The sequence below is a fragment of the Danio rerio genome, chromosome 3, assembly GCF_049306965.1.
Source record: "Danio rerio strain Tuebingen ecotype United States chromosome 3, GRCz12tu, whole genome shotgun sequence".
Taxonomy (NCBI): Eukaryota; Metazoa; Chordata; class Actinopteri; order Cypriniformes; family Danionidae; genus Danio; species Danio rerio.
In genome coordinates, this window is record NC_133178.1 from 57123871 (window position 1) to 57136041 (window position 12171).

The 12171-nt window shown below is 38.0% G+C and overlaps 1 protein-coding gene across 1 annotated transcript; it reads left to right on the forward strand.

Moving 5' to 3' along the window:
* Positions 1-3968: 3968 nt before the first annotated feature.
* Positions 3969-12130, forward strand: eif3g (eukaryotic translation initiation factor 3, subunit G). Its single transcript, NM_200999.1, is given in 10 exon segments — positions 3969-4051; positions 4137-4183; positions 6042-6130; positions 6226-6285; positions 7580-7684; positions 7828-8017; positions 8114-8221; positions 8299-8435; positions 11833-11939; positions 12026-12130. Coding segments are annotated over 10 exon segments (882 nt in total). The 5' UTR covers positions 3969-4028; the 3' UTR covers positions 12042-12130.
* The last annotated feature ends 41 nt before the right edge of the window (positions 12131-12171 follow it).

A 12171-nucleotide genomic window follows, 5' to 3' on the forward strand; every position in this document is an offset into this window, starting at 1 on the left:
AGTGTGCCAGTTTAGGTTCAGTTCAACACACAGTTCAGATGTTTTTATTATAATGTGTTAAACAGTGTTGTTTTGGGGGCGTGTACACAGTTTGCTGTTTTAGGGGTGTGTTGCTTCACATGAAAATTAGTTTCAAATTCCCGCCCAACGTAACAAGGGGGCGGAGCCAAGAGCTCCCATGCTCTGTGTTTGGCAACAAACAGGAAGACAGAGAAGCTGCATGAGAGGATCAGCATTCAGCCGTAAATGTACGCCTCGGCCACAGACCAAGCAGAACTAAACCAAAAACCACCAGCTATACAGACTCTAGACAGCCTCTAACAAGCTGTCTGTATCAACACACACACACACACATAAGCACCAAGCAAGTGACACACACACACACACATAGGCATCTCTCTTTCTCTCTTTCTCTCTCACACACACACAGAGCAACAGACAAGCTAAATGCAGCATCACGCTGTCTCATTCACACCCATACATGCACGTGCTCGCTCGCCTTTAGTGACAGCGCTTTGACTCACACTCTGAAAATTGTGGACGTGAAACGACAAACTGAGAATTAGGTGGTGCGTGCTAGAGATCTGCGCGGGACTAAATTTTGAATCCCGCACCCGCCAGGTTTTAGCCCGAACCCGACCGCTCCCGCTTATATTAAGAATTTATTGTCTCGCTGCCCGACCCGCCCCGTTTTCTGGCCGCCGCGCCCGATCCCGCTAAAGAGCGGGGGAGAACAAAACCGAAAATCCCCCAGCTATACAGTCCAGACAGCCAAGCTGTCTGTATAAACACACACACAGCACCAAGCACACACACACAGACAAATCTCTCTCTCTTTCATACGCGCGCGCACTAACACACACAAGCACCGAGCAGACACACAGGCGTTTGCTGTTATATCAACTCAAAGGGTTGTAATACCATGTATCAAGTACCAATGTAATACCAAAAGGTTTTATATAAAGGTATATAAATACTGAGTCGCGCCAGCTCTAGGCCGCATCGCACATTACTCTCGGGCCGATTCTCGCTTACGGCCGCCACATCTGGCCCGATTGATTTGGACCAGAATCGGGCAGTGAGTCCACAAGCATCCGGAGTCCGGCAGCCGGAGCTGGGCTGTGTGGTAAGTCTCCGGCAGGCGAGAATCTAGCCGGAACTGGCCCGAGTGTATTTTGCTATCTGGGAAAGCTCTCTCTCATTCACGCGCGCGCGCACTAACATACACACACACAAGCACCAAGCACACACACAGGCAAACCTCGCTCTCGATCTCTCTCTCTCTCTCTCTCATTCGCATAGTTATATCCGCTATATTGCTAGACAGCCTGCTACCGTCCCAAATTAAACCCGTTACCAACCACTCCCGCGATTTATTCGGAAATTTATTTGGTCGGGTCCTGCGGCGCCCGCGGGACAGCCGCGGGAATGCAGACCTCTAGCGCGTGCATGTCAATCAATATTGGTGGGCGGGGGGACCGCATTCCTACGTCAAGTTGCGGTCGATCTAAAAACCGCTCCAATTGGTCCACTGATTTTATGTTGTTAAATTGAGTAAAAGGACTTTGTGTGTTTATATCACCCAAATATGTCGCTCTATACACTATACTTACACACATGTCTGTCCAAACAGCTTAAAAAGTAGATTTTTCACCATAGGTGCCCTTTAAAGAATTTGTGAACGCAGATTAGGATCAGATGAAGCGAATCACCTAAAGCAAATGCTGGTGATGTGTCAGTAATAGTGGTTATGTATCACAAATCTCACGGTTTGGATCATATGTCTTTTCTTTAGTCACGGATCGGACCATTTTTCGGATCAGCCAAAAAGAGGAGGAGACACATGTAATTTTCTTTCCGTTTTTATGAAAACAGAACTGCAAGACACTTTTGGTTTTAACAAACAGAACTTAAAGCGTGTAATTTTGTTAAAAATAAAATGAAGAAATAATCAGCTGATTAATGAGTAATGTGAAAAGTTAACTATTCCTACTATTGTTGCTGATGACGCTAAATGCATAAATCTAACATTATAGTTTGTACAACCTGAATTTATCGTTAGTCTCATTTTTAATAAATGATTCAGTTGACCATAGTGTGTGAATTGGAGAGTGTGTGGATGTTTCCCAGCACTGAGGGTTGTGGCTGGTAGGACATTCACTGGTAAAACGTTTGCCAGGGTAAATGAAGGTTAATTATGGCAATCCCTGATAAAGCAGGGAATAAGCCAAATTAAAGTGAGCATTATTATTATTATTATATTATTATTATTAAGTTACAATGTATGTGAATAAGTGTGCATGTGAAAACAGGAGTTTACTGAATAAGCTATTTAATAGAAGATTAATTGTTTACTAGGTGTATAAATGTTGAAGAATTATTCAGTGGCAATGCTTTCCTTCTTGAGTTAAATGCATATGACAGTGATTTTAATATTTATCATACACAACAGTGGTTTTATCTGAACTATGAACTGTTATTCCAGTACTTCTGTGTTATTTGACAGTTTGTATCTTCATAACTAACTCAAAAGACTAAAGACAGAATCTTTTAATAGTTTTTAATCTTTTAATAAACATGTGCTTTCCCAGAGATGGGTTGCGGCTGGAAGGGCATCCGCTGCTTAAAACTTGCAGGATAAGTTGGCGGTTCATTCCGCTGTGGCGACCCCGGATTAATAAAGGGACTAAGCCGACAAGAAAATGAATGAATGAACATGTGCAAATCATTATCACTTATAATTTAGGTTGTGTGGGTGTTGAGATCCTGATCTTTTAATGATTAATCGTGCAGCTTACACTGTATGCATTAATGCAGGCTAAACAATAGTGACAGAAAACACCTTTAATAACCTAAGAAACCAACCACATAGCGAATAACTCACCACAACTTTTTCCGTCATCATATTTTACAGGAAAGCCTAAATGCTTTCATACATGTGATTAGAAGGATGCGAGAGGCGATTTCTCTCTGTGATCATTACAAATTTAGTATTAATCTGCAAAAAAAAATTATTAATCCACAGGTCATGTGTGTTGTGATGCATACGAATCATGGATCAACCGTGATCAGTTACACCCCTAGTCAGTAATACAAATTAATTTTAAGGTAAATCAAAGTACAAAATTAGTCAAAGTAAAGTGGCAAAGGTTTCAAATAACTTTTGTAAAACTAAAATGTCAAAATATGGGTGAAAAGTGCATGATCGTTGAGTGTTGCAGAAGTATACATGTTAAAAATTAAACATTTTATTCATTTTCTTTTCTGCTTAGTCCCTTTATTTTGTCAGAGGTCACCACAGCGGAATGAACCACCAACTTACTTATCCAGCATATGTTTTACTCAGAGGATGCCCTTGCAGCTGCAACCCAGTACTGGGAAATATCCATACATACTTATTCACACACATACACTACAGCCAATTTAGTTTATTCAGTTCACCTACACTGCATGTTTTTGGATTGTGGGGGAAACCGGAGCACCCGGAGGAATCTCACGTGAACAAGGAGAGAACATGCAAACTCCACACAGAAATGCCAACTGATCCAGCCAGGACTCAAACCAGCAACCTTCTTGCTGTGAGGTAACAGTGCTAACCACTGAGCCACCGTGTCACCCTATATGGCTGTTTATTTGTAGACATATGGTGTTTCAGTTGCACAGCATAATGGGAATTCCATCATAGTTTACGGACATTAAAAAAAAAATATTGCAAATGGTTTGTGCAATGGTTTAAAGTGATATTCACCCATGAATGATACTCACATACTCAATTTGTTCAAAATCTGTTTGAGTTTCTTTCTTCTGTTGAACACAAAGAAGGATAAACTGAATAATGTTGGGGGAAAAGAGCAATTTTCCACCCAAAATGTATTACACACTAGGCAAAACTGTCCAGCCAGAGTCTGGGTGGCTGTCTCCCGCTGCAGTCTTCCGCAGGCACAGATGGCGCTGTAGCGTTGCGTGTCCTTTCTCTTGCTCCCGTCCCGCGAAACGCTTCCTCTAGAAGCTCGAGACGACCCGCAAATATGCCGTCGATCGAATTCGACGAGTAAGTTTTACATTTATGAAACCGTAGAGCTTTTTTGTATTCACAGCTGGTTAACAGTCATCTAATGGCTTGTGTTTTTTGACAGCTCAAAGCCTAGCTGGGCCGATCAGGTGGAGGAAGAGGGAGATGAAGGTACGAGGCCGCAGCTCAGCCTGCGCTCATACACACACGCACGTGTTAAACAGTCTTTAATTAATTTACACTTGTTACATAAAGCGATATGAACACATACCTTACATATGCACAAAACACACTCCTTACGGTAAATATTGCGGTCAGTGAGCTCAATGCCATCTTGACTTTAGAAAGCAGATGGTGCTTTGTTATCTTTGTTATCTTCTATGCTACATCGAGCTATAAAGTAACTTATACGTTAATATACTGTACATATGCACGACTGTTAATATACTATACTTATTCTACGCCATATTTCACTTTAACAATTTACTTTGTTGTTGTTCTATGTCATACTTTAAGTTAACGTTAAGTTAAATTAAGTTAGTGACAACAGTTAAAGCTTAATATAAATAAATAACCGATGTTAGATGGCTTATAATACTAGTATATATTTGTAACACTATTTATTCATTTATTGATATTTAAAAATATTATTTATGAATATGTAAAGGTAAATGTGTAACTTGCGTGAGTTTTTTTTCTGGTTCTAGTTTATTTTTCCCTATCAGTGTAATCACCTAGTTTTTTTTAAAGTTTATATACAATCATATACACTTTGACATGTGACATGGCATGTTTTCATGTTGGAGGTAGCAGTCATAAGATAGAGATGTTGGATCATAAGTTGATAAATATGGTGTTTAAATGATACGTATTTTGGTACAAAGGGACTCGGAGTGTAGATAGAAAATACCACCAGCAGCCTGAACCAATTAAACATGGTAGGACAGATCCAAGCTTTTATGTTATTCTACACCAAATTCTGTCACTGTAATCTGAATGTTTCTGTCAAGATTGAGACTCGTAGGACCAGTTGTTGAATCTGTCTGAATTGTACCTGGAGTTTGCTGTTTTAAGCTGACAGGAGTGTCACTAGTGTCTTTCTGCTGTTGTAGCTTATCTGCTTCAAGGTTTAGTATATGTTCTGAGATTCTCCTCAGAAAATTTGGATTACTGTTGCTGTTATATCACCTTAAATCAGTCTATCTGTTTTCCTCAGAACTACTCCAACAAGACTGAACTTCTGTTCACAGGACATTTTTAGTAATGTTTGTGTACAGTTGGACAACATTAACAACAAAATCTGTCAGCATCAGCCACACCACAATCAACTTTATCACTTTTTGTCCCCATTCTGAAGCTCAGTTTGATCATCAGCAGATGGTTGTAACCATGACTAAATGTCTAAATGCATTGAGTTGAATTTAATGTGATTGGCTGATTATGTATTCATGTTAGTCTAGTTTAACCTGAGTACCTAATAAAGTGGCCAGTGGATATACATGGCAGCACTAAACATGGATATATATATATATATATATATATATATATATATATAAATATATATATATGTATATGTATATGTATATATCCATATATATATATATATATATATATATATATATATATATATATATATATATATGTATATATATATATATATATATATATATGTATATGTATATGTATATATATATATATATATATATATATATATATATATATATATATATATATATGTATATATGTATATATATATATATATATATATATATATATGTATATATGTATATATATATATATATATATATATATATATATATATATATATATATATATGTATGTATATATCCATATATATATATATATATATATATATATATATATATATATATATATATATATATATATATATATATATATATATAGTGTTTGAATGAGCTAAACAGTTATAGTCTCTGTGCTAGATGAGAAATGCTAACTAACTATATTCCTGCATCTGTAACAGATCTGTTTTCTTACACTTCAACAGGTTCACTCCCTTCACCAAAAGAGACCGTCAAGGGTAACATCAAGACTGTCACAGAATACAAAATCGATGACGATGGCCAGAAGTTTAAGGTCAGTAAAGTTTTAAATGTTTTATATTACATATAAATAGTGCTTGTTTAAGGGAAATCAGACTTGAAATTTTCTTTTCTCTCCTTTGTGGCCAGATTATCCGGACTTTCAAAATTGAGACACGAAAGGCCTCTAAAGCTGTTGCCAGGAGGAAGGTATGTTGTAATTCAGTGGTTCACAAACTTTTTTCACCAAGTACCACCTTAGAAATAAATTCTCTCCAAGTACCACCATAATGACCAGTATTGAAATGAAGTAGCGTAGTTGGCCAAATTAAGCAGCTTTAGAAACTGCACAGTTCAAAAACAAGTCATGTTCATATTTATTGATTTTTTTTTTTTTTTTACATTTTGAAATGTATGTTGCATGTACATATGACATATTTGTAAACTTTTTGAAATCTAAACATTGACTTGTATGTAGATTGGTAGGGAGCCCATTTTTCTCAGAGGATGTCAGGCTGACAAAATGTTTCTGCACTCTGATACAAGTTTTATTTATCGAGAAATTAAAAAAGCACTGCAATGTTTTTGTGTTTTGTGTTTGTCTGAGATAATTAGTCTAACAAAATTACATTCCATACAAAATATGAGGCTGATTAGTCGGTTCTTGTCACGTGACTCGCGGTGCGGCATTCTGAAAAGTTAAGATGTTTTTTAACTGTGTACGCCTGGAATATGCAAGTGGGTCATGCTGCAGTTCTTATTCATTTTGCTAGTCTGTGGGTTTAATTTTGGCACTCAAGTGACCCTCAGTAGATGTAATGAGAGAATACAGTCATTTTTCAAAATAAAGAGTTTTTAAAATAAATGATCGTTCAGACTCTGAGTGGAAATAATTTCTGATTTTTTGTGCGGCCCGGTACTAATTGATCTATTGACTGGTGCCGGTCCGTGGCCCTAGGGTTGGGGACCACTGCGCTAGTGTGTATCTGCTCTGCAAGCAACATGCAGCTGATGACGCGATGAACTAAAGTAAACATTCTAAGCACAGCGATTTGATCGTAGGCTTCAGAGAACAGCCAATGCTGAGAGAGGAGTCTGGATGCAGACCCAATGCAGTGCAATCTAAGCTGTATCCAATGCTTTTTAATGCGCTTGCCTAACCCCACCCCTAATCCTTTCCATCACAGTGACGTCACTCGCTCCATTTGAGCGCATTGTGTCTGACATTGCATCGCATCATAAAGGCTGCATTCAGATACTATTGAATGCTGATTACACCGGTGTTATCGAGCACATCAAATGATCAAAATTGTGTTCATTTTTTCTTTCGTTACTCAGTGATTTCTCCGTTTACCGCTAGAAGTAAGCCTGCGTAGCACTATTGGTATACGTACCACAGTTTGAGAACCACTGTTGTAATTTATCTAAAATATATGTATATCTAAATATGTTAAACCTATTGTTTGTGCATTATTTGTTGAGATCATTTCTCATTTCCCAACAGAACTGGAAAAAATTTGGCAACTCAGAATATGATGCACCAGGCCCAAATGTTGCCACCACTACAGTGAGTGATGACGTCTTCATGACCTTCATCTCCAGCAAAGAGGTATGATGGCAGTTGTCCGTTTTCAGAAAGTGTTTTTCTTTGGTTGCTCAGTGCACAAGCGTTTTGAAAGCTTCCCAGTTCTGACGTTTCACTTCCCTGTTGTACAGATGCCAACTTGAAGTGATCCTTTGACTGTTTTGTAGGATTTGAATGCTCAAGACCAAGATGAGGATCCCATGAACAAGCTGAAAGGACAGAAGATTGTGTCCTGCCGAATCTGTAAGGGGGATCACTGGACCACCCGCTGTCCATACAAAGATACGCTTGGTCCCATGCAGAAGGAACTGGCCGAGCAGTTGGGGCTGTCCACAGGAGAGAAAGAGAAGGCAGCCGGTACGAAACCTTCATGTTGTCGTATTCATTTTGACACTGTTAATTTTGAGATCCAATTAGTATATTTAATGTAAACTGTTATATTTTATTATCCAGAGCCTGAGCCGGCCCAGCCTGTCCAAAACAAGACTGGGAAGTATGTTCCCCCAAGTCTACGGGATGGTGGTACGCGCCGAGGAGAGTCTATGCAGCCTAACCGCAGAGGTACACATTGTAACATTCAAATATTGACTTCTTAATTAAGGGCCTAATTTAAACTTCTTTTAAACTTTTTCCCCCAGCTGATGATAATGCTACAATCCGTGTGACCAACCTGTCCGAGGACACCAGGGAGACCGATCTGCAAGAGCTTTTCAGGCCTTTCGGCTCCATATCTAGGATCTATTTGGCAAAAGATAAGAACACCGGCCAGTCTAAGGTAAGAGATGAAACGCAACCATTAAGGCTGATTTATACTACTGCGTCAAGTGCACGCATATGCTTCGAGAGCCGCGCGAAGCCCAATGTAGCGATTGTTTACAAGTGTGGAGTACGCGATGGAGCTCCTGATGGAAAGTTTTGTTTTGTTTTGTGTTTACCTCATAGTTAAAGTAGTTGCACGTCTGCCGGTTCCTGCCTCAAAATGAGCGAGTTTGAGGCACTTGTACATCCCGGAAGCGTTCAGAAAGAACAAAACACAGGCGAAGAAACTCGACACATTAACACCTGACTGGCAACTAGCGTTTTGGAAGTGTTAATGCAGACCAACAGAGACAGCGCGCAGAAGTATAAATGCACAGCTACGCGCGTTGCATGCGCCGTTCGTTACACCGGTCATTTGAGGCAGAAGTATAAACCAGGCTTTAGGCCTGTCGCAATAATCAAAATATCGAATTATCGTGCAATACATGGTTACGACCTCAATTATTTTTGCAATATACATTCACAAATAACATTTAAAGCCTTTTTACAATTAAATTTATGTTCACCTCACCGTTGTCAAAGTTAATAATTGGACATTTACTTAATAGGATACAGAATAAAAAATTTGGTGCGTCCCAAATTGCATACTTATGCACATAATGGCATTAAATAAATAGTGTAATTAATGCATTCACATTGAAAACTAAATAGAATAAGTGCCCTTTAAATAACCGAATGATGCACTTATTCAACTTTTAAAACGAAGTGTGGATTGTTGGAAACTTCACACACTCTATGGCCGCTGCTTTGCTCACATAGCAGGGGGGGGGAGCTTTCTCGCACTCATGTTGGATTACTTTATTTAGTTTGGAATGTGAAAGCAAAATTCTCTGAAGAGAGTAATTATACCGCCTTTTGATGGTGAATGCATTTATACTTCTGGCAGATATTATTTGGTAGTTTAGTCATTTCTTTCACTAATTTGGCAACCGTCAAACATCATCAGGGAAATGGTTTTAATTTTCACTTAGTAAAAAAAAAACTTTAGCGTTCCATTTGAGACAACACTACACATATACTATGCTGTTGAGTGTGTAAGTGCATAAGTACATAGTGCATCAGTGACTATGTTTCAATCCACCTATTTTTATGCGCATTTTGGATATGCGCATAAAAAACAGTTGATGGAAACGCCATGATGCGCATACATTTTGAAAATATGCATCAAAAAAAACATATGCGCTAAGTAGGATAAACTTTTTATTCGATAAGAAAGATGCGCATAAACTATGATGGAAACATTTTTAACAAACAAAGTCTAGTATGCGCATTCAAAAAGATTGTGATTTTGTTAAAAGAGATCATGTGATGATGAAAATGTGTGTGAATGGATAAACCAGCAGGCTGAGCTCATTATAAAACATCTGAAATGTTGTTTTAGTCATTCTAAAACGCCTTACCGTTTCATTATTAGTGTTACTAAATTATTAGTGACCTACAGAATCAAGAGCATCTGTGCTCCGCGTCTGACGTCTTTTATGCAACAATCCAGTTTTGCACACAAAGTTCATTCGCATTTTTGGATGGAAACATAGCTAGTGTATAGTGTGCCATTTGGAACGCTGCTATTTACTTTTTAACATCAAATTGCAGAATCTAAATAACCTTAAGAGTTAAAATCGTTGTCTCTTGAATGTTTATGGCTATTTTCATCATGCTGTTGTATGTCATTATATAATCAGTGGCATAAAAGGATCTCAATTTGACAATAATATCGCTTATTGCAGCCATTTCTGAGACAATATGTTGCACAACAAAAATTCTTTGTCGTGACCGGTCTTGCAACCATAATGGTTTTGTGGTCAAATGACATACAAGTCCACATGAAATCAATTTACAGTGTTTTATTTGCTAGTGCACATTGTTAGTGCTGAAGTGAACAAATCAACTATAAAAAAAAAAAAAAAATTGGTTTGATCATTTTTAATCAAAATCTGAACATTTGCTTCCACCAAGGAACTGCAGGTCTTCTGATGTCAGTTTGATGGCTTGTAGATTTATGTTACGATTATTTAAGATGGAAACGCTAGGGTTAACGCAACATTTATAATTTATGACCCTTTTATGAATGGTGGTGGCAATGAAGCAGACAAACAACCAAACTATGCCAAAAATGTGTTTATTTTACAAAGTGGATAAATGATAAAGTATATACAAAATAAAGAAAACAAGAATACATAAATGGTTGTAATAAAGGGGAGGAGGAACAAATGTGGCACCAAAGAAAATAATATAAAAAACACAACTCTAACTAGAACCCACAATCTCGATACTATCTAATAAAAGAAAGAGAAAGAAAAGTCTTCAGCGTTTTCACGCCCTGTCTAAACTACAGTTCTAAACACAAATGTAAACAAAACTTACAATTAGTGGCGCACACGTCTAAACTAGTGTGTATAATACATGGGTATCTCCTATGTGTAGCAACATGTAGGTCACGTGACATCTACCCTGTTCCTCGAATCCTATTGATGTTGTATATCTAGTAATCAGAGAGAAAACACAATTAGAACACTTTTAAAGAGATTTCAGCACAAATGACTATAGCACACATAGCACAACAATCTGTCGCGCCATCCAGCAAAACAGTCAAACAACACTGCAAACGCACAACAGTGAGCAAGCAAAAAGTTAGCTAGCTTTCAACTGTGCCATCTGCTTGTGATTGGTCATTGACGACATCATTTTAAATGGTAATGATGACTGGCATCTAACTTAGCCAATGGGTAAATGAACTGGGCGGACCTAAAGAAAATGATAGGTAGAGAAGAAGAGAGAGGAAAAAACAAACAAACACAGGCACAGATACTTAGACGTAACAATTTACTACAAACAAAATCGAAAAAAATAACTGAAAATGTCATTCCCGACCAAATGAGGTCAAGACAAAGTTTGTTTTAAAGTTAATTTCGGCAGCTCAAAACACCCGTTTTGGCTCCTTAACACCTTTGAGCGTTGGTCCATGTCATCAGTGGGTGTGTTCTAGAACTCCACTTTCTTTAAAGTGCTTTGTATGCAAGCAGTTCAGAGTCAGACAGGAGAAAATCATTAAGCACAAGAACACCAAGTTAATAACATGAATAAACTGGAGGGTAGAGTAGTGCAAAGGCATCCCCACACACTTGACTCAGACATATATACTTGGCGCTTTATGTAAATATGCAGACTTTCTTTAGTTTGCGGTAAGTGAAAGATGAGAGTTGCTCAAATCTAAAAAAAACATGGCCCATTTCAGTTGGAAATGCATCATTATGCTGCTGAGTTTTACTTCAGTCATTTTTAAGAGTTCTCAAAATTATGATGCACTATTCTTTTCAACATATTCATACAGCACATGTTTTATGTCTCTCCAGGGCTTTGCCTTCATCAGTTTCCACCGCCGTGAGGACGCTGCCAGAGCCATCGCTGGTGTGTCAGGCTTTGGATATGATCATCTCATTCTCAATGTGGAATGGGCAAAGTGAGTCCTCCTGAAGCTTACTTTTAATCAATCAATCAATCGTTGTTGGTTTTTTCTGATCTAATCTGTTTTCTTTGTATTTCCAGACCCTCCAATAACTGAGGAAATTCCATAAATATTCCAGGAGGTTTAGATGTGTTCCCCCAAGTGTAATAAGACCATGATCCAAATAAATGCAAATTATTAAAACATACAGTTGTGTTTTACTAGCTTGGGTGATTTACTGTGTTGT